The sequence below is a fragment of the Erithacus rubecula genome (assembly GCF_903797595.1).
Source record: "Erithacus rubecula genome assembly, chromosome: 3".
In the NCBI taxonomy this organism is placed as follows: Eukaryota; Metazoa; Chordata; class Aves; order Passeriformes; family Muscicapidae; genus Erithacus; species Erithacus rubecula.
Genome location: NC_136689.1, coordinates 63,439,619 through 63,461,847, shown reverse-complemented (window position 1 = coordinate 63,461,847; position 22,229 = coordinate 63,439,619). Strand labels below are relative to the sequence as shown.

General features: G+C 43.7%; 1 protein-coding gene across 1 annotated transcript; it reads left to right on the top strand.

Annotated features, from left to right (window-relative positions):
• Positions 1 to 799: 799 nt before the first annotated feature.
• On the top strand, positions 800 to 11,474 carry GCNT2 (glucosaminyl (N-acetyl) transferase 2 (I blood group); the record flags this gene model as incomplete). The annotated part of the gene is given in 4 exon segments (XM_079299357.1): positions 800 to 899; positions 10,753 to 10,854; positions 11,151 to 11,437; positions 11,439 to 11,474. Coding segments are annotated over 4 exon segments (525 nt in total).
• Positions 11,475 to 22,229: the final 10,755 nt, after the last annotated feature.

Here is a 22,229-nt window from a genome sequence, read left to right as displayed (position 1 = left end):
CAGGAAAAAAACTGCCTCTTTGTAATGGGTGACTACCTACAATTTATTGGAACAGAGCTGTTGCTAAACACATGGAGTAGCGATGTATTAACACATTGTAAAAGGCTGTTTGATCACCATGGGATTCCAGATGAGCTAACAACAGAAAATAAGCCGTGATTCACAAATGACTCATTTCAGCATTTCTCTTTGATGCAGCAGTTCAAGCAAGCCCTGCCTATGCACATTCAAATGAGTTCACTGAATAGTCATTGAGCCCAGCCATGCCGTGCTTACAAAGTCATTTTTTTTAAACAAAGTGTAAGTACAGTTTTTAAGTATGAAAACTGGGCAATTTCTAGCAAGCCGCGCCAATGCATGGCTCCAGTCGCTCCTGCCGACAGCTCCTCCCGACGCCTAAAAACTCTACACAAATATTAGCTTTCCGTGATTCGAGCCCTTCAAGTGCGGGGCTCCTGAGAAATCACGCTCGGGCATCTCCTTTCGGGTTGAAAATCACGGCAAAGGGTGCGACATCCCAGCGGGAGGCTTTCCCCACGGGCTCTCCGCTGCACTGCCCGCTCCTGCCTTGCGTTGTCCGTACCCCGTCCGTCTGCCGCCGCTGCGAGCCCTCCTCCTCCTCCTCCTCCTCCGCCTCTCCCCGCTGCGATACTTTATCCAGCATTGCCATCCAGTGGCACAGGCGACAAACGGCAGCGCAGCTTGCGGATGGATGGGAGCGGGGACCTTCAGCAGTTCAAGCGCTCTCCCCGGCGGGGATGCGGCTTGGCAGGCTGGCCCGCACTCGGGCAGCAAGCTGATGGATGGATGGAACGAGTCATTCATTGCCAGCCTGCGACACCGCCGGAACCACCCGTCTTGTGACCGGGATGCTGCGGGAAAGGCGGCCAGCATTAAACGTAGGCAGGGAATGGAGAAGTGACTGACTGAAAGTTACCCGGCCCCCTCAGAGAATGCCTGTCAGTGGATCCCGCTTTTATTTGAAGTTTGCTGTTGTGGTCTGTTTGGGTTTTTCTTGTTATGTTTTGTTTTATTTTGGTTTTTTGTTTTGGTTTTTTTTTTCTGCTTTGGTATTCCTCTAGGGATTACAGAACTGAGTAGATTATAAATTGTCACTCTACTCCACTCATTTAGCCATATTGCTTTTTTTTTTTCCCCTCTGAGATGTTGCTAGCCAGGTTGTTCCCCAAAACCTCAAGCATTACGTAACAAACACAGAAGACTACCGGTTAAAATTATCTGTGAAAATATGGGATAATTATTTTCCCAAGAAGACTTGCAATATTTACATTGATCTAGTCTTTGGAGCAATATCCACCCACTTTTCAGGGCATAGTCATGTGCCATTTCTTGCTGCCCAGACAGAAATCTTCTGAATCAGCAGGGCTGCAGAGGACCAAAGCCCAACCCAAGGCAGCCATTGACAGCCATTTTTCACTACTATGTGGATGAAAGAAAACTGAAAACCAACTGCTATTGTTTAAATTATAACATTTATCATCGGTCCTGGTGAATTGGGGAGCTCCAAGATGACTAGAGGTTAGTCAATTAAAAGCCCATCCTCAAGTAGGGTTGGAAGGAAGATCTGAGGAAATACAGGCCTGCCAACCTGCCCTTGGTGCTGGAAAAAGTTATGGAACAGATAATCTTGGGTGCAATCACATGGCACAGACAGGACAACCCAGAAATCAGGCCTGGCTAGCATGGGTTTATGAAAGGCAGGTCCTGCTTGACCAACCTGATATCCTTTTATGATCAGGTGATCTGCCTGATGGATGAGGGAAAGTCTGTGGATCTTACCTTCCTGGACTTCTATGGCACAATGCTGGACAAGCTGGCAGCCCACAACGTGCTTAGGGACACTCTTTGCTGGGTTAAAATCTATCTGGATGGTCACCCACTGTGATGGTGAATGGTGCCACACCCCCTTGATGGCCAGTCACTAGCAGCTCAATACTGAGGACAGCTCTCTATAGTATCTTTATCCACGACCTGGGTGAGGGGATTGAGTGTATCCTCAATAAATCCATGGATGACACTTAGTTCAGGAGGAGTGTTGATCTGCTGAAAGGCAGGAAGGCTTTGCAGAAGACCTGGACAGGCTGGATTGAAGGGTCAAGGCAAATGAAATGAACTTCAGCATGACCAGGTGTCAGGTCTTGCACTTTGGCCACAAAAACCCCATGCAGCTCTATGGGATGGGGAGCAGAAGTGTCTGGAAAGCTGCCCACCAGAAAAGGACCAGGGGATGCATTTTGACAGTGATGAACATGAGCCTGTGTGTGCCCAGGTGGCCAAGAAGGCCAAGGGCATCCTGGCCTGTATCAGGGACAGTGTGGCCAGCATGACCAGGGCTGTGATTGTCCCCCTGTACTCAGCACTGGTGAGGCCACACCTCAAATCCTGTGTTCAGTTCTGGGCCCCTCACCCCAAGGAAGACATTGAGGGACTTGAGTTTGTCCAGAGAAGGGCAGTGGAGATCAGAGAGGAGTCACATGAGGAGCAACTGAAGGATCTGGGAATGTTTAGCCTGGAGAAATGGAGGCTCAGGGGTGACCCTATTGCTCTTTACATCTACCTGGAAGGAGGCTGCAGTCAGGTGGAGGTTGCCCTCCCAGTGAACAAATGACCAAGATCAAGAGGAAAAGACTTCAACTGTGATAGGGTAGGTTTAGGTTGAACATCAGGAAGAATTTTTCCCCTGAAGAGGTGGTAAAGCATTGGAATAGGCTGCCCAGGGAAGTGGTGGAGTCGCCATCCCTGAAGTGTTCAAGAACTGACTGCATGTGGCAGTTAGTCCTGTGGTTTAGTTGGTGTGGTGGTGTTTGGTCAAAGGTTGGACTCAACGATCTTGGAGGTCTTCTCCATCCTATTCCTTGAATATATAATTCTATGGTAAGTAGTTACATAAGAGGAGTCAAAAGGACAGTTTACTTTTTGTAAAGCTGGGTAAAAGGGACAGCACAGAGGTAGCTCTGCAGGTCCCAAAGCAACTGCTGGCCTCACATCAGGAGGCAGGTTCTGTTGTCACAGCAGTTTATCACTGCAGATCAGAAAGTGCTGGTTGGTGAACAACAGGGGACAGACTGCTGGGGACAGTATGGAGGCCTGCAACACATGGGCCACAAAGAGCTGATGAACAGCCCTGGCTCTATGCAACTGAAACCAGGTGGATTTATGTGATACTTAGGAGCAGGCAGCCAGCAGGAAGAGGACCACACTCCTGGTGCTCCCATGAATGCAGTCAAGTCCCAGAAGAAAGTGAGAACAACTAGAAGCTTCAGCTAGCTCCCCGGATGGATATTCAGTTTTCCATGTTGGTGTAGCAATAGTGGGACTGGCAGGAGGAAAAGAGAATAAGAACCCACCTTTGCAAGAGAAAGGTAAAGCAGAGGGGCATCAACAGACATGATGTGCTTTAAGACTCAATCAAATAGGATGTAAAACACCACAAATTTCATTCTGTACACACAGCAGCATCACTAGAGCTTAATCCCTGAGCAGGCTGGATATTAAATTGATCAAACTGGTAATGAAAGTGGGAATTGTTCCATCTCAGCTGACACAAGGCAGGTGACCTTATTAAAAAATATGCCAGTGTATTTAATGGGGTAGGGCAGTTTCTTGGGGAATTCATGATTAATGTGGCTATAACTCTGGAGATCTCATAGCTAATGCCCCTGGAAAAAGTCTTACTTCCACTATGAGATGGCCCAGCTGAAATTTTTAATATGGTACTGTATGAATACAGGCACATAAATCCACCACTGTTTTCTGTCAGAGAAGCCATGTTACTTCAGAACTGCTGTATTGATTAGAGAACATGATGGACACAGCAAGCTGGGTGTGTAAGAAACCTCAGAGCCTGCTGAGGGGTGCAGTGTACCTCACTGTGGTCTGTTCAGGATGACCACCAGGAGCAACCAGACTCCCGTACCATCCAGTCACAACAGAAGCCACCATTCAAGACACTGAGCTCATGCAATGTCCTGAGCAAGACCTGACTTGGAGAAATTTCAGAATCTGCTGATAGGGCAGGGCAGTGTTTGCAGCTGAGCTCTGTGTGTGTGTGAAAGGGTCTGAGAGTGAGAAAAGTCATGGTCTGTGTATCCCTGAGATGGAGCAGGAACTCAGGAGAGTTATAATATCCCAGACCAGCATTGTGAACCCAGAAGGTGCTGAGGCCTTTAGAAGAGCAAAGGAGACGTGCAAGCAAATGTGTCACTTTTCCAGGGACCCTTCAAGCCTACAGACATTTGTAGACCAGCACCTTCTGAGAAGGACATAACTGCCATGTATCCAAAAATGATTCTCTGTCATGAACTTGCCCAGGCATGTAAAAGAGCTCACAGAAATGGAATAAGCAAGGGCTTAGGGATAAACCTGGCTGTTTTCTTCTGATTGCTGTAGGTACAGGGAAAAGTCTACATTCCTTGCAAATAAGAAGTAGCATAGCAGAACCTAAACCTAAATAAGGGCTTGGGGTTCAGGACAAGGAACATTCTCAGTGTGAGCAACAGCTAAGAAGCAGTAAGTAGCTCCCAAACAGAAAATTAGCTAAACTGGAAGAAAATAAACAAACACTTGCAGAGTACAATTGTAATTCAAAGTACGATCCAGACATGCTGCAAAGAAAGGTTCCAGAAAGCACCGTGAAATAAGGTATCTCAGGACAGAGAGCAGGTGCTAGGATACCAGCTGCCAGGTGTGTACAGTAACTGGGCAATCCAGTAAGAAAATCTCAACCTGGAGAAGCTGTCTAGCAGGAAAGGACCAGGCAAGACAAGGCTGTCTGCAGGAGCTCAGGAATATGATGTTGTGCAAGGCAGGCGATTTCCAGCAGTTTTCTGGCCTCTTTGCCCCTTTATAATTGTATTGGCAACTTTCCAGTGACCCAATATGGGGAGACAAGATTGTCCCAGCTTCAGTAATGCCATCAGGGTCTGTCTTTAACCCCATGGGGAATGGTGATTGCAGGCACTCCCCTTCCAGTAAAACAGCCATAAAAGGTTTTTGTGTAAGCAGTGGAACAAGGGACCAAAACATAAACATGAGCCTCCACCCTAAGCAAAAGCAAACAGAAAGGTACTTGGCAATTTGAAACACCCAGGAGTGGAGTTGGAGGCTTTTGCTGAACAGTTTTGAGTGTGGATGCATTAACAGCTTCAGAAGATAACCAGGGAAAATATGTGGAGATGACGTTAAAACTTGATAGACCCAGAAGCAGGGTTCCTTCTGGAAAGGGTGATACAGACTTCCATATGTCTGTGGATGGCAAAGACAGGGGGAAAAATCCCATCTTCACATTAGAACCGTGCTAACTTTCAGAGCGAGTTTGGGGCTCCTGCAGTGCAAGGTGGAGGGCTCAGCAGCACAGGCTGCTTTGCCCAGGCTGTTGGTTACACAGTGAGGAGACCCTGCCACACAGTAAAGCCCCCAAAGGGAAAACAAGGCAACAGAACTTGAAAATCTTAGGCTAAATCTTAAGAAAAACTTGGCACTATAAATGGTGACATTTCCACGGGTAGGAAGAAAACTGCAGCTGTGCAGCACTGGTTGATTTCCTTTCCAATTGCCAGGATTTGTACTTCTGTCAGTGGTTTCTCATTACTCACAAAGAAAGCTCTAACAGTCAAGGATGTTCAACATTACCTTCTGAGCAGACTTGCAGTGCAGTGTGATGGGGATGCTTTCAATCCTAAAGCTCTTTGGGAGATTCCAGAGCCTCAAAACCCAGATGACACCCCACAGATGCTGGTGGTAAGGAGAAAAATGCTTTCCCAAGGCATGCCCTGGCTTGGCTCTACCTAAATCCTCTGAAAAATCTCTCCTAGGTAGGAAGACATTAAGGACAGCAGATAACTACTACAGCCGTCTGAAAAAGAATCCTGATAATTCACTGAAAGAAAAAGAAATTGAACAGTCATCAATCTAATTCGTGTTACCATGAGAGAAGACATGAGATGTGAAATACTTGTCAAGAAGTAAACTGTTACAGACTTAGCATTTATTAATTATTTTTTTTTAATGCTTGAGACGAATCACAAAATATCACAAGTATTTTTTCCTCCTGAACAGTCCAGTACTATCCTAATTTCAACCAAACTACAATATTAAATAGCAATTAGCAGAGATCATGAGCATATTTCTAAATTATTACAAACTCCTCTTGTTACCATTGCTGAGTGTAACAGGATCCCCAGTCCTGTTACAACCAAGGTATGGAACTGTAACACAGACCCATAGGAAAGAAAGCTGGAAAAGACCTAGAAAATCACCAGGTCTGAACCAGTATGACCTGTAAAACTGCTGAAAAAGCTGTGCCTAACCTACCAATGAAAACCATCATCAGGAAAATTCCAGCCTCTCCAGACAATCTAATCCACATTTAACTGTTTATCACTACAAAGCTTCCATTATGTCTGATCTTCACCTCTTCTGATGCTATCTAAGATGATTAGTTCTTGTCCTATGCACAGAGAACAGAGAGGATCAGCTACTCCCTTCTTGTTTGAACCAGAATTTGCTTCTGGTTTACCTCTTTTACATATACGAAGACTTCCTGCCCCGCCCCTCCTTTTTTTTTCTTTAATGTTATAATAAACATATATATTTTTCAGTCATTCTTGACAGAAGGTGTTTTCTAGACCTCTATGAGTTCCCTGCTCATATTGTACCTGGCAATGAGTGATATTGTCAGAATAAAGAACATGATGATGCTACATGTTTAGTGGAGGCATTGAAAACAACAACACTGATCTGATTCATGTATCTCTTCTCTCTGACACAGCCAGTCTCCTGCACCAGCAGCCAGGGCTGTGGTCACTGGCACAGCAGGTGACTCCCAACCTGCAAATGGATTTGCTTTACTCCTCTATATGCTAACACACACACCTGCAGCTGGGAGCAGACCCTTGGCCATGCAGGCACCAGGCTGCAGGGACACTGCCCTGATCTGACACCTCTCTGAGGGTCTAACAGCAGCTGCCTCACTTCACACACCGAGAGGAACACCCTGGGTTCATGTTCATAAAGCTAGCAAGTGCCCAAATGTTTGCAAAACCCATTGCAAGCTGCCTTTGGACACTCCTCCAGGGCAAACGTATACATTCTGCACGTGTACATTCGTACTTTACTGTACACTAATGTGTGTGTTAATCTGCAGTGAGAAAACAGATCCCTATCCATGCCTCAGTACACCAGTGTCAGCTATAAAATCTAGTCATATTTACAGAAGAAAACCAGCTTCACCACCACAGCCTGCCTGTCCTCTATTAGGACGTGTTTAATTATGTCTTGCTTTCCCTGCACAGAGGATAAATGAGCAGGGAAGACAATGCTGTGCTGCTGCTCCTGAGCAGCTGATGAGGAGTGCTTTGCATAGAGGTGAGTACATGTCCCTGTTGGAAATTAATTGGAGAAGGGAGCTGTCGAGTGCTCTGCTTTGGAGCAGCACTAAGTCTGACTTGCAAAATGTGCTCTGCTAAGAGGTTAGGCAGCTTACCTATTCCCAAAACCTTTCTACTGAAAGTCTACTGCAAATGCAGACAAGCAGTGAAGCTCCTGCAGGGTAAGAGGCTCTGTGTCTGGGGCTCGAGAGCACAGCGAGACAAAAGAGATGGTGCATTGTCTGGCCCCTGCTGTTTGTGCAGACAGATGTGCTCACTGACTGTGTGCAATTAGATCACTAAGTGGTTTTGCTGGACCATGTGAGCTGAGCTAGCATTTGCCTCCGTGTGCCATTTCACCTCTCCTCCCGTTCGCTGCCTGTGTCAATGCCTCTGCCTGGGAACTCCTGCTTCAGGTACGTTTGAATCTCCTTCTCTTTCAATACTCAGATTATGGCTGGCTGAGAAGTGCAGGAATGGCAGGGACTGCTCTGGACAAGGGAAAAGGGAGGGCAGAGGAGAGAGAGGAATAAATTTTGACTGCTTTTTTGCTCAGAGTTTGCTTTCATTTCCCCTGTGTTATACAGTGCATATATTTGCCTTCCAGCTCAGACAGGGCATGTGAGTAAGGCATGTGTTAGAGAAGACTCCTGCCAGGCAGGGCTGCTCCAAGGGGAGTTTTAGAGAGGCCATGCACATTGTAGGACATCCAAACCAACACAAGACCAAAGAAGCTTCATCTCATTCAGTTCAGAAGGTGTGAGGGTTGAAGAGACCCTTTGCTTGGGCACAAAACAGCAATCTGTGGCTGTCTGCACTTCCTAACCAGAAAAAAATGCACTGAGGAAAAATTGTTTGCTCCCTACAGACTCACTCTGAATTTAACAGTGATACCAGTTCAAACTGACAGCTTTGCATGAGAGGGCCAGGAAAAGAAATATCATGATACTTTTGTCTTAACAACAGAATAAAAAATGCCAAGTGACTCCAAATAAATATGAAAAACATCACATTCATCATTTCTGACTGAGGCCAAACAGGAATTCAAAACCAGTGTGCAAAACCTGTGCATCTTGCTTTTTAATTAGCTAACAAATTAGCTGAAACAAATTACCTGTATTTATTAAGACCAGAAGCAGTTTACAGAGTACCAACCCTATTCCTAAGATAATATCCTCATTGTCTGGAAAGATCTATTCCCATTCATCCACATAGAAGACATTTCAATCTCCAGTCTTACTGGGGAATATGTTTCCAGTACAGGAGTCACACCAAAAACTCCTCTCATGCCTAAAATGAAAATTGTTTCAATGCAGATCCAGGGAACAATAAAAAGGAGTGGCTCTGCAAAACTCAGTCAGCAGCAGTTTTAGTTCTGCAGCACAGAACCCTTTAACACAGCCTATTTGTTAAATTGCATGGTAAACTCCAACATCTATTATTTTTTTGTCCCATAAGTCTGTTTTTGCCTCCAGAATATGCAGAGGTCCAATACAATATACAACAAAAGAAGCCAGGACCCTCGTGATATTTCCTCACACCTTGCTGGTGATAGGTGCCTTAATATGGTCCAGATGTACATTTAGATCTGGCTGCTCCTTGCATCTGAACTTTGGATGAGTCTGTAAGTCAGCAACACCAATACCCAAAAAAGATGTTTTCCATTGAAGAGGGTTATATGACCTATACACTTTTTTTTTTTTTTTTTTTTTTTTTTTTTTTTTTTTTTTTTTTTTTGCTGGCTTTGGTTTGGCTTTTTTGTTTGTGTGTTTTTGTTTTTTTTTTTCTGAGGTGGAGAGGATTAGTTTGGTTTGGTGATTTTTGCCTATAATTCAAGTATTGGTCTATTTCACACAGAGCAGAACAAGGCAGAAAAAACAAACTCAAAGAAATCCCTCAAAACCCAGAAGATTTTGACAGCTTGATTTCTCACAGCAATCATTCACATGTATGTTTTCAGGTATCTAAATATTAACTGGTAAGTTATGTTATTTCTCCCTCTGTAGCACAATGTACTGCCCACCCAGAACATTTACTGGCAAAATCTCAGATCAACTGATATGCCTCAGCATTGCCTCACATTAGAGCAAATGATGTTGGGAAAAGTTTACATGCCCCAAACATGTGTCATAGCAGGAGACCCACATGAGCAGACTCACAGCTGGAACAAAGAGACTTACCAAAGATTTCACTTGAACTAAGCTATGTCAAGCTCTCATTACATGAGCATGTTATACCAGATGCATACATAGTTCTTAGAAATAAAAAAGTCTCATCAGAAAGCTTAGGGTTAGTTTAAGTAGTTTAAATAGCAGGTTTTGCTAACCCAATTTCTTGTGATGGATGTAAGCCTGGAGCTCATTACAAGTCATCCATGAGTCTTAGCAGAAACTGTTTGTCAGATTCGAAATTTGCAAATGAAAATATTGCTGAAAAAAAATGGTGGCTGTGACATAACTCTATACAGGGGCAAAGAATTCTCTTGCTTCTTGTATGTGAGTGCATTACATGAGAAATGAAGAATAGTGAAGACAGAAATATAGAGGTGGAAGATAGATGAGTGGTTCTTCTTCATCTTGTGTTCTTTGGCTGGAAAACCGTATGTATTGAACTGATATTTCAGTTCAATATTTCTGATTCCTGTATTTCTGATAATTGCCTTCTAGAAATTATATTTATCCAGAATATCAAAGAGCAGAAAGGCCACAATAGCTTATATATATATATATTTATATATATATATGCTTGATATAGTAGTGTAATTGTCACCAAGATATATTGAAGTAATATATATTGAAGTAATATTTATTTCATGTTACTAGTATTTCACAATTCAGAAGCAGTGATGACTGACACATTGAGGTGGTTAAAAAAATCCTGCAATTAAAAAAGAAAGAATTGTATGAGATAAATATAAGGTTTTCCTATCACAGAGTACATGCACAGAAATTTTAACAGCTATATGATACGTGCAGGGAGAATGGGGAGGTAGCAGTTAAGAACATACCCATAAATTGAATTTGGGGACACTCTGAAATGTGTGCCAGCTGCTCATTGCCAGGACAGTAACTATGCAATGTGTCTGCTTAATCTTCAGGCTGCTGTGGAGCAGCTTCCATCTGCAAGTTATTCTTTACTTACACTATCTCCACATCAGTGATGACTGTGCAACTGTTAGTACTGAATGTAAGGGCTGCATGCTCTGCATCCGATGGATCCGTGTATCCTCCAGCAGGCTGCAAGAACAGCCAACAAAACAAGCTGTTGGTGGTGTCTGAAACTGTATTTCAAGAGAGACTTTTTCTGAGGAGCAGTGGATTGCTCCTCTGTGCTGCACTCGGATATTCCCTTTTGCTGTTCTGAGTCAGTGTTTTACTTCCATTTGTTTTCTATCCTGTTAATTTGCAAGGACAAAAAACTTCTAGGAGGCTGGACTTCTCAGTGAGTTTGATTTTAGCAGAAGCCTGTAAAACATTTACTGAAGATAAGGTGTCCTTCTGAAGGAAAATACCCTTCAGAGGACTCAACTGCACAGAGCACATCACACAGCACCACCTGTGCCCTCGCAGCTAAGGAGCCGCCTGCACCCTCACTTATGTCACAGCACTGGCATGAAGAGCTCGAGACCTTCCAGCTTTTCTTCAGGGAGCTGTTCATGCTCCAGAATGTCCACCATGTTCATGTGGATGCCATTCAAGGAATCATTTCCCTTCCAGCAGGCAGTGCTGCTTTCTCAGTGCCTGCCTCATTTCCCTGGCACAGGTGGTCTGGGGCAGCATCTCTCCTGTGGACTGACCTCCACTGCCTGGGAGACCTGCTTGTCCTTGGCCTTAGCCTGGTGCTACCTACTCAACACCTGTGGTCAGGACCTCTCCTTGAAGACCAGCAGGGAGACTATCCACCTGCTAAAGGGCCTCGAGGGCAAGAACATCACACCCAGGGTGCTGCCACCTCCCCAGGTCACCACCTGCACTAAATACGTGCACAGGGAACAATTCTACTCTTCCTTTTCTTTCATGCTGTGGACATTTGTGTGCAAGACACCCCCAGCCACAAAACCTGATCATCTATTTTGGCTCTGTGTAGGGGGCTTCACCTGGCTCTGTGTGCTGGACACCAACAGCCCCTAGGGACACTTCTGGGTGATGCCCTGAGGATCCCAGGTGAGCATGCTTTCACTTGTTTCTTCTGGGGTATACTCCTGCTTATTTCACACATGGACAAAGCTGGAGAGGGACTTCTTACAAGAGTATGCAGTGATAGGATGGGGGGAACGGCTTTAAATTTTAAAAGGGTAGGTTTAGATTGCATATAAGGAAGAAATTCTTTGCTGTGGTGGTGGTGTGGCAAAGGAGCAGGCTGCCCAGAGAAGTGGTGAATGCCCCATCCCTGGAAGTGTTCAAGGCCAGATTGGATGGAGTTTTGAGGAACCTGTTCTAGTGGAAAGTGACCCTGGCCATGGAAAGTGGTTTGGAACTGCAAAATCTTTAAGATCTTTTTCCAACCCAAACCATTTTATGATTCTGTTTTATAGCTGTACATGCACATACACATGCAGAAGCATTACCTGAAGTTAATTTTGGCAAAACCTACATGAAAAACGTAATTGTTATATAAGAGTGATCTATCAAATAATCTTATTGGCACTTTTTGAGCATTGAGGGAGAGGTGTCTGTGCTGTCCAGAGTTACCATTCCATGTCTGAGAGAAGGATGCCTGGGGATCTAAGTTCAAACAGAAATCCTTGGACTTTTCAGCTGATTCACCTGTAAAATCTGAGATGATGAAAAGAGAAGTAATAAAGATTAAAATATGCAATCTATGCAAGCATTGTAGTGAAGAAATTTTGTACAAGATGCTCATTTTGTTCTGGGAAATTTTATTTTTCAACAAATTCAAATAAATTCCTCCCAGAAAATCTGAATTCAGGCTGGAGTGGACTTCTAGTCTTCACATGTTTTTTTCTATGGGACCCCACATAGCAGCTCTCCCATAGCAATTGCAAAAGACCCATGTAACTCATAACTACTGCCTAGATCCCATTGTACAAGGTCCATAATTTATGCAGAGAAGCAGAATCAGAACCAGTATTTTCATCTTTCCTGTGTGTATTTACTATTACTTTCACTTTGTTTGCATGATTGGAAAAGGGTTGGAAGATAAACAGGATATTTGTGTGCTTCCCAGCACAAAGCAGGGATATCAGCCCAGAGCAGGGAAGAGGAATGGAAGCAGAGGCAATTTTTTTCCTGTCTTTTTCTTTCTTTCCACCTTCTCCCTACTGTAACTTGTGGGAAATCAACATAGGGACCAGTAACAGAGGCAGGCCATGTTTACTTTAACTTTCAAATTATCACATAACTTTATGAGCATACTGCTTGCTCTTCTGATAACTGTGTTTTACAGCTGGCCTGAACAAGAAGCACAAGTGATTACTGATTGAGATATTTATAGTGTAATTATGTGCATATATTATTTGCAGCTAGATCACTTTTCCAGGAAGCCAGTTGTGATCTTATTACAGTCCATTGTCTCAGAAGCTACAAACCTGGGAGTAGATCTTTCTCCACAGTCAGAAAGCTTTAGGTGGTTAACATTTGTTGTACTGCACTGTGCAGCTCACTTAGCCTGCATATTTCATTGTTATTTCCATGATAACCACTCTGTGTTTTCCAGTATGGGCATAACATATTTTTTAGGTTGTTCTCTTTGCACCTGAAAGATACATTTCCACAGCATGTATGGTTTTTTTCCTCTTTTTTTTTTCCTTGTCATCACATTAGACTGCTTGTCCAAAAGCAACCATGTGGCTCTGACAGATGTGCTCAGAGGCTGTGGTTGCACAGATTTTGAGCCCAAACTTACAAGATAACACTCAGACACTCACCTGAATGTATCCAAGTCAGATCCAAGAGTGCTGGGCAGCTCTGAGGTGAGAAGTCATCCCTCTCAGTGTATGGAATGTTAGCCTGGGACTTAGTTCTAGGCTCAAACAAAAAACTCCTGTCCAAGTTTGACCAAGCCACTTCCTTTAAGTTTCAGGCATATCAAAGGGAGCTAATGATGTCAGGACATGGTCCAATTGTTAGAACAAAAAGTTGCAGGCCTCCAGACAAGCTGAGGAGTCATTTAAGGACCAGTTTGGATGGATAGCATACCATGAAAAACTAAACCAAACAGTTATTTGTAGTATCAGTATCAGCCATGATAATCTCACTTCTGATAAAAGATAAAAAAGACTTGTCCACAAATCTTAAAATAGCATGCTTATTGCCTAGAGTCATGTAATGAAGACCAAGACTTTTTCTTACCCCCTTAAAGGCTAAAGACTTTCAATCCTATTCAGCTGGTTTTCAAATAACAGCCTGAACTTATCTTTGGTATTTATCTCAGGCAGCTTATCTTGCACATGACTCCTGCATGACAGAAAACTCTTGAAAGTCACCTTTCAGATAAGAAAGAGAAGCATGGGAGAATTAAGGGAAAGTATTTCCAAGATATGTAGGTCTGAAGGGTCTGTCTGGCCCTGAATGACTTTTCCCAAGGCTCTGGAGAAGCAAGCACCATCACAGTGCAGGTCAGTGGCCATGTCCCAGGCCAGCAGTGTTACCATTGGGACATCTTTCCTCTCTCTGCTCATAGAAAGCAGAAAGTAAGTTCTGATGGCCATGGGAGAGGTGTGCAACCCCAAGCCATGCTACTGAGCCCCCTTACTTCTTCCAAGCCAAATTCCTGCCCTCACTTTCATGCAATATAGTCATAGCATATGAATGATCTGGGACACAAGGAGTCTGAGTGGAAACAATCCCTCAGGGTATGCAGGGGTGTGTCCATTGACACCACCTCTGCTGGTTCAAGCGGGAAAATAAAGGTCACAAGAAGTAATAGTAGCACTTCCCAGTCAGAGACACCAACGTGCTTTTACAAGGGAGATCAGTGTTTTTATTTTCCATTCACAGAAGCAGGCAGAAACGGGTAAAATGATATTCCCAGTGTCTTACAGCAGACCACGAGCAAAGCCTGCACTGGTACAGTGGCACATGACTCCCATTCTAGTGCAATGGACTAAAACCTTTCCAGAGCTGGCTCACCTGTGGCACAACAGAACGTGGCTGCACTGGTGGCTCTGCTCCCTTTGCTGAAGGTGAGTGCACACAAGATGCCTGAGCACCAGAAGCTCTTTGTTGCCAAAATAACTCTTCCTGGAGTCCCTCTTGACAGCCTCTTGGCAGGTTGGCTTCTGCCCTCTCTGCACTGTTAGAAAGACACCAGAACTGTTCCTGTAGCCTGGGAAACACACTGGAGGCATTGTTTCCTACCTGCTTTTTTAGGATATGTGCAACAGCCCCTGCTGCTGTGGGGACCAGTTTTCCAATGTTCTCCTTTCCTCTTGCTTTCCTTCCCTGATGACAAGTGTAAGAGACAGCAGGGTCTGGAACTCATCCAGGATCTTTGTTCCTAATACCACCAAAAAAAAACCCTGCGTGAGAACATTCACACTCAGACGCTGGTTTTCCCATCTCACCCTAAGCCCAGCACCAATAACCTCATCCCAGCACTTCTATCTCCCAGACGCCCTTATTGCAGGGAGGTGTGGGAACACACTAAGCTGCTGCGGGATCTCTCGGCTGAGGCAGCGATTCAGTGAGTATTACCAGTCGAAATATAAGAGCTGCTAAATCCTTAGCAATTCCCTCAGGCTAGGAGCTGCAAGAGAAAGTTTGCCTGTAACAACTGGCTGCCACAACAATCTTCATTCACTCCCTTCCCTTTCCTGTGCGAGTGCCCAGGTCTGTCCTGGCTGCTGAACAAGGCTGCAGCGCATCCTGACATGCTGGACCAGCCCTTCCCAGCTGCCATGTGAGAAAAGACACTAATGTGTGGCTCCTCTCTCTTCCCCAAAATGTGTGTCATCTGTCCCAGGGGAAGGGGATGAGGAAGGAGCACTCTGTCACAGCTGCTCATGTGCCAGCTCAAAAGGGACATGGGTGTACAGCATGCTGCCACTGCCTGCTGGAAACCTGACAACTTTTGCGTCAGTGTGAATACGAGGTAGTTGGTTACTACAGCAGGTAGCCCACAGTGTCCCATGCAAGCCCACAAGCCCAGAGCACTCATGATCTGAAAGGGTAGGTCACATCAACCACAAGGGCTTCTTTCTATCAGATAGAGGTATCTGAGAATATGAGCAGCCTGAACCTGCAATCTTTCAGTGGTTTCTTTTTTTTTTTTTTTTCCATTGCTGCTAATCTGACACCAAAATTGGGAATCAGTGGAAGATGATGTTGCATTCATTCTAGCTTGTGCTTACTTTTCCAATGATTCACACAGCTGTGTGCCAGCCACAATTCCAAGTGGTTTTGACACAGTTGCTTACTGTGTTGGTCTAAACTCAAAGAGTCAGACTCAACTCAGCTCTCTCTAGGCAGGAAGAAAGTTGCTGATATAGCCATAAATTTTGCCTATTACCACAAGGAAATGAAAATAGATAGCTTGTTTGTGGATGGAGTGTTAAATCACTCCTAGACTTTAAAAGAATATCTTTATCCTCCTGATGTCAACTCCTCAGTTGGGAGCTGAATGGTAGACAGAAAAATAAGAAAAAAAATAAAGAAAAAAAAAGAAAAAAAGAAAAAAAGATAGCCACAGATATATCTGCAGTAGTGGCAGTAGGATCACAAGGGAGATGGGAGCTGTCCTTCACTGCAGTTTATCTGATGCAGTAGCCTTATGTCCCAAATAGAGCTGTTAGCTGTGAAAGAACACTAACACCCCTTGGATGTGAGTGTGAGATAAAAGAGAAATACCAGAAAATTCTGAGTAGCACTACTACTATATTAATCTACCACATTAGCCATTTCCTTATTTTAAAGTTTTTACGTGGCCAGTTGCTTGAACCTGTGGGGGTTTTTCAGATGCTTTAGCTTGTACTGAACTTTTAACCAGAACAATTTAATAATTTGATATAATTTTGGTACCTCTCCATCCCACTGTCATTTGTAGAAGGGCTCTTGGAACAACCTTCTCTGCAATGCATACATCATAGTGGTTCTGTTCTGCCCAGTATAATTGTTAATTTTCCTTAGCTTAGTCCCCACCCTTCTAAAGTCAGACAGACAGAGACACACATGTTTTTTATTATATGGTTCCAGACGTGATTCTGGTTGAATAAGCCATGGTCTAGAAAAAAAAGGTATTTTGTCCCTATGTCTTCATCATTACTCATATAACTAATCCTCATTCTTTTGTTCCTATTCTTCATTAGTTTAATGAGACTTCCTGATTGAGCAAGAAGTTCTCTTAGGAATAAAGTATTTAAAAAAGAGGGATTTTCCTGTGACTGTTTTTGAATCTCATGCCCACAAAGTTGTTGTAATCTCATCATCAAAACCTTTCTCTTTTGAAAAACCTGCTCAAGGGAAAGTGTTGCAACACCATTACAGCAATCACAAAACCACCTTAATTGCAGATTTTCTGAAAAATTAGTCTTGTCCTCTAGCCCCCATTCAGATATTATAGCTCACCTGAAAAGATATAACTTAAAGCAGGTTTTGGTCTATATGCAATTCACAGTCATTGGAGTTTAAGTACTGCAAGGAATAATCCTTTTCTTCACAACCAGCTGTTTGCTTCTCACTGAAACAGCATGAAGTGATGGTGGGATAAAAATGAGTATGTCTTCAATAAGACTTGCTGAAAAAGCACAGTTATTAATGGGTTTGTACTCCCTCATTTGGCTCTCCTTTACCTTTTCAGCTATCAGGTATTGGTGGAAGAGGTTTCAAAGAACGCAGCTCCTTGAAGAGCAGAATTAGGTGAGAGTAATTTAAGGAAGATTTGTTTTTCTCTCTAAATACCAACATCAGGTAATGTCTGTGATAACTCATGCATGTAACTAACTTCAGGACAGCAGTAACAGAGATTTTTCTTGACATTCCCAGATGCTGAGTTGCTAACAGCCCTGGGTTTTTTAGGGAGAAGACCCAGCCAGACCATCTGAGCCTATCCCCTCCTTTCATCTATGAGTAAATTCACCTGACCACACCTAAAGCTGTGTTGCACATGTTGAGATGAAAATCCTGATGCCAGCACACAGCCAGGGTGGAAGGTGGCATAACCATGCCTAAATGGGTGCTGGGGTGGGCACTGGCAGTTCCTGCAGAGCAGCTCTCCTGTTGCCTGTCCTTGGCACCCAGCATGTCACCACAAGTCCAGCTTACTCCCAACTGGGAGAAGCAAGTGTTTCCTGAACCTCCCTCTAGAATTCAGCTCCTCTGAACCAGGACTGCAGCTCTCCCATAAATACTAGAATTATTTTATGGGCCAAAAACAGCACAAAAATGCTTCCCCCAAAATATATCAGAGAAAGCTTCTAGATCTGAGACCTTTTCCTTATTATCCATCAGATGTTTAAACACAGAAGATGCAGTTTAGCACTCTTATGACTGTCAGCAGCCTAACAGCTCAAGAAGATGACATGCATTACCTTAAATCAAAACACTTTGTTTTAAATAATCTTCTTGCATTTTCTGAGTTTTAATTCTTCCTTTCCAGGTTCTGAGGTCTGTTTTGAAGCTCAACAACCTTGCTGTCCTGCAGCCCACTTATATGTGACCCACCTGAAGCGCTGCATGTGTCCCAAATGTAAATATATGGCCCCAGTGCCTCGCAAAAGTTACTGTTGATTTCAGCCATGTCTTGCAGAATAATATTCCCATGGATGGCAACAGTTCAGGCAGATTTCTGAAGAGCAAACTCCTATGTATCAGCTTGTAAAGTGCAGGAGAAGAGCTCACATTAGTTGGTGGCATAGGAATATAAAGGATTTGTCCCTTTGCCTAGAGGGAGGTGCTGAAGGGGAAGCACAGGCTGTTTCAGGGGGCTGGTGGAGATTAGCCTGTTGGTAGCTAGGTTTGACCCTGGAATCACAAGTGTGGCATTCCAAAGGTCAAGGCAAATCAGGCAGCCTTTTATGGTGCAAGATTTCAGCCTAATGTTGGTTTAAGTGTGCATGTTACAGAAATGGGGGTGCAGTGTCTCATGTTGTGTAAGATGCCTAAGTTTGCCTTCATAATCTGTGGTGGTGGTACAAGGACAAAAGGGAAGGGGCTGCCTCTTGGGGTCAACACATGCAGAACAGCTCATACTGGAATTGTAGAGGCAAAAACACTGAAAGGAAGGGCTTAGAGGGGATGTTGCCTTTGGGATTGTCTTGCCTTTGTCCTGTGAGAGAGGTCCAGCCTCTGAAGCAATGCTTTTCCTTCCTTCAAACCTGCAACACTAAGAAAAGGCATGAAATTAGAGGCAGATTAAATTAAATTAAATCAGACCAGAGGGGCTGACCCATCTCTTGAGGTTGTCTCCACACCTGAGCAGTGCAGTGCTGCTGGTGACTGTTCTTAAGACCTGGTGGCAGCAAACTTGTTTCCAGACCAGTGCTCAGTATTGCTGCCCACGAGGTGGCTCTTTCCTGTTCCTGGTTTTCAAGGACAAACTCTGCTAACCATAATAGAACAGGAGAAAAGAGGTGAACAAAAGTAGAGTGAGCAGGTCATGACAAAATTCATTTTAACTTTCATAAGCAACATCACTTCTCAGACAAACTGTCTTTTTAAGAACAGCAACCCAGGAAAATTTTGAATCTGAAATCAGCTGCTCAAGCAATGATTTAAAGAAAAATATGATAATTTTTTCCTCCCCCTATTGAGCTACACTTTACCCTACTTTTTAATTAACTTACAAAGATGCCTCAATTTGGAAAATGGTGAATAATGTGAAGTCAGTAGTTTTGTATTCCTGGAAGGCAGTGCCTTCCAGTACTTTTGTGTATGTCCTGGGGTCATTCCTGTTTTGTCAGATATCTTTCTGCTTTGCCATTGTATCAGCATTTTCCAAAACTTCCCACACACCACATTTATTGCCATCTGTAATGAACAGATTTTTAATTTGAGATTATAATGCACATCCTGGGCTATTTAAAGCTATTTATCCTTCCATCACTATCTCCTCTTCATAACAGTACATAAAGTGTTACCTTTATTACCTTAATGCTTTCTGTGAAAAAGTAATATTTTTCTGAATTTTCCCTGGGACAAAACCACACTTTATGGTATGTTGATTTATTTGACAAACCCAATATACAGAAGGGAGAAATAAAGTAATGAGATCCTGGTTATAGCTGACACACACTGCTGTTTATGGCAAAGTGCTATGGTAGTTCTGCAGTTGTTTTGAAAGTCAAGAGTCAGTTTTTGTGGCGTGGCACTTCGTGTGAGTGGTGTGGCACTTGATAGGAGTGGCATTCCTCAGGGGTCAGTACTGGGACTGCACTGTTTAACATCTCTATCAGTGACACAGACAGTGGGGTTGAGGGCAGCCCCAGCAGGTTTGCTGGTGACATTGAGCTGTGTGGGGCTGTCAGCACACTGGAGGGAAGGGATGGCATCCAGAGGTACCTGGACAGGCTGGGGAGGAGGGTTGTGTGATCCTCATGGAGTTCAACAAGGCTAAGTGCAAAGTCTTGCACGTGGGTCAGGGCAATCCCAAGCATGAATACAGGCTGGGGAGAACGGATTGAGAGCAGCCCTGAGGAGAAGGACTTGGGGCTGTTGGCTGCTCAGCATGACCCAGAAAGCCAAATGTGTCCTGGGCTGCATCCAAAGCAGTATGGCCAGCAGGCTGGGAGAGGTGGTACTTCTCTCTACTCTACCCTCGTGAGAGCCCTCTGGGAGTGTTGCATCCAGCTCCAGGTCCCCCAACGTGAGAAGCACATGGACCTGCTGGAGTAAGCCAGAGGAAGACTACAAAGGTGATCAGAGGTTGGAGCACCCCTTCTAGGAAGACAGGCTGAGAAAATTGGGGCTGTTCAGCCTGAAGGAAGGAGGGACCTTTTTCAAGGGCATGTAGGGATAAGACATGGGGGAATGGTTTTATACTGTAAGAGGATGCTTTTAGATTGGATATATGGAAGAAATCCTTTACTGTGAGGGTGGTGAGGCACTGGACAGGTTGTCCAGAGGAGTTATGGATGTCCCATCCCTGGAAGTGTTCAAGACCAGTTTGGACGGGACTTTGAGAAACCTGGGCTAGTAGAAGGTGTTTTCAGTGACAAGTGGAAGGTGATAATTAGTGAGAACCAGAGGATAAACTCTTACTTCCTTATATCCTGGATAGGTCCTGTGATCTGCCTAAATCTGTATCTATTATTATTATAACATCATAGGCTGTAACTGAGTTTCAATAACTCCTTCCAATTATATCATGCTTGAAATTGTTCTGTTAGTCTCTTTCCTTAAACCAACCAACCAACCAGCAAACAACAAAAACCAAAGGAAAAATCCCATACTTACCACTAAATTCATGAGAAGAAACTATGTGTTAGTGGCCCAGTGTTTAAATAGCACTTGGGGGGCAGTGCTAGTTGGGAAGGTTACATGAATGATCATGTGCAGTATCATACTGAGGCTGTTGCAGAAGAGGGATTCTCTTTCTCAAATGTAGTCTTCAGGTCTTTTGGGGTGACATCTTGCCTGTCATGAAAGCTTCTCTCAGTGAAGAAACTTGACAACCATGCTAGCAGCCAGGCATCTGTTGATGTGTATTCCAAAGCATTGTACTCCACTTCTGTGGAGAAAGAGAGTGGACATGAACCTGAACTCAAAGCTCTTGAAAGGACTAATTATTTGACTTTCTGTTACCTAGCTTCAGATGTCCCAGGATCCATGGCCAACACATGATGGGGAGGTGGAAGTGGTGAAGTGGATTGATATGGAAGAGAGTCATGGAGGTTGTCATGGTAATGTGTGCATTTTGCTCCATTTTTTTCCTTCTTGTGCTAGCAACAAATATTTTATTTCTAGAATCCTTAATCCATAATATAGTTATGTGTATTGATGAGAAAAAAGCCTGAGAACTTCAGTCAGCTTCAATGACAGCAATTTCACATCAACACAACTATATTGAAATCAGTGAAAATACAGAAATAGCACCCAGAATAAATTTGTGGTAAATCTAGTGTGAGTAAAAGTATTGTTTTCTCTCCATTGACAGAGGAAATTCAACTGGTATTTTCAGGTGATAACACTCCAGCCTACAACATCACTAAAAGCAGTCAAGAGAACAGCAGTAGCAATCTTAATTTCTGCTGTGTCAGAGCATAAACTCATGAGACAGGATATTTAGGAATGTTCTGCAAATGCAGCTTGGGTTGGGTTGTCTCACACCACCTGCAAATCACTTAACACTTGGAGGCCAAAGTATGAGAGATCCAAACAGAGACCAGGGCAAACCTTCTCTTCCAGCTGCAGGAGCTTTCAGTTTTCGTGGGATGTTTTCTAGCTCCAACTTTTGCTCTTGCTACCCTGTCATTGCCATCTTCTTCTGTACAAAATACAAACACAGACATGCATTCCTGGGACTTTTTGTGTCTAAAAGATGAGTGTAATGAATCACAATCAGCAAGATCTTAAACACAGGAATACAGCTGCTGGATATACATACAGATATGGTTTTGTCAAAGATACTGATATTTACTACAGAGAATAACCAAAAACTACTGGAAATGGAATAAAGATGCTGCATTTCCTAGGTCATATCTTTTCTGTTGGGATAAGGTTTGTAACAGCAAATGGGCTCTTTTACTAGATCCATATGCCTGGTTAGAAAAACCAGAGAGGGTTTCAGGCACAGGAATCCATGTCTGAAAAACAGGGGCTTGCATATTTGTCCTACTTGGCCAACTAACTGAAGTGGGAAAAAAGAAAAAAGAAAAAATATTTACATGCAGATTTTGGTTCGCCAGTGACATATCATCCTGTGTAAGGACACAGAGGGAGAGAGGGA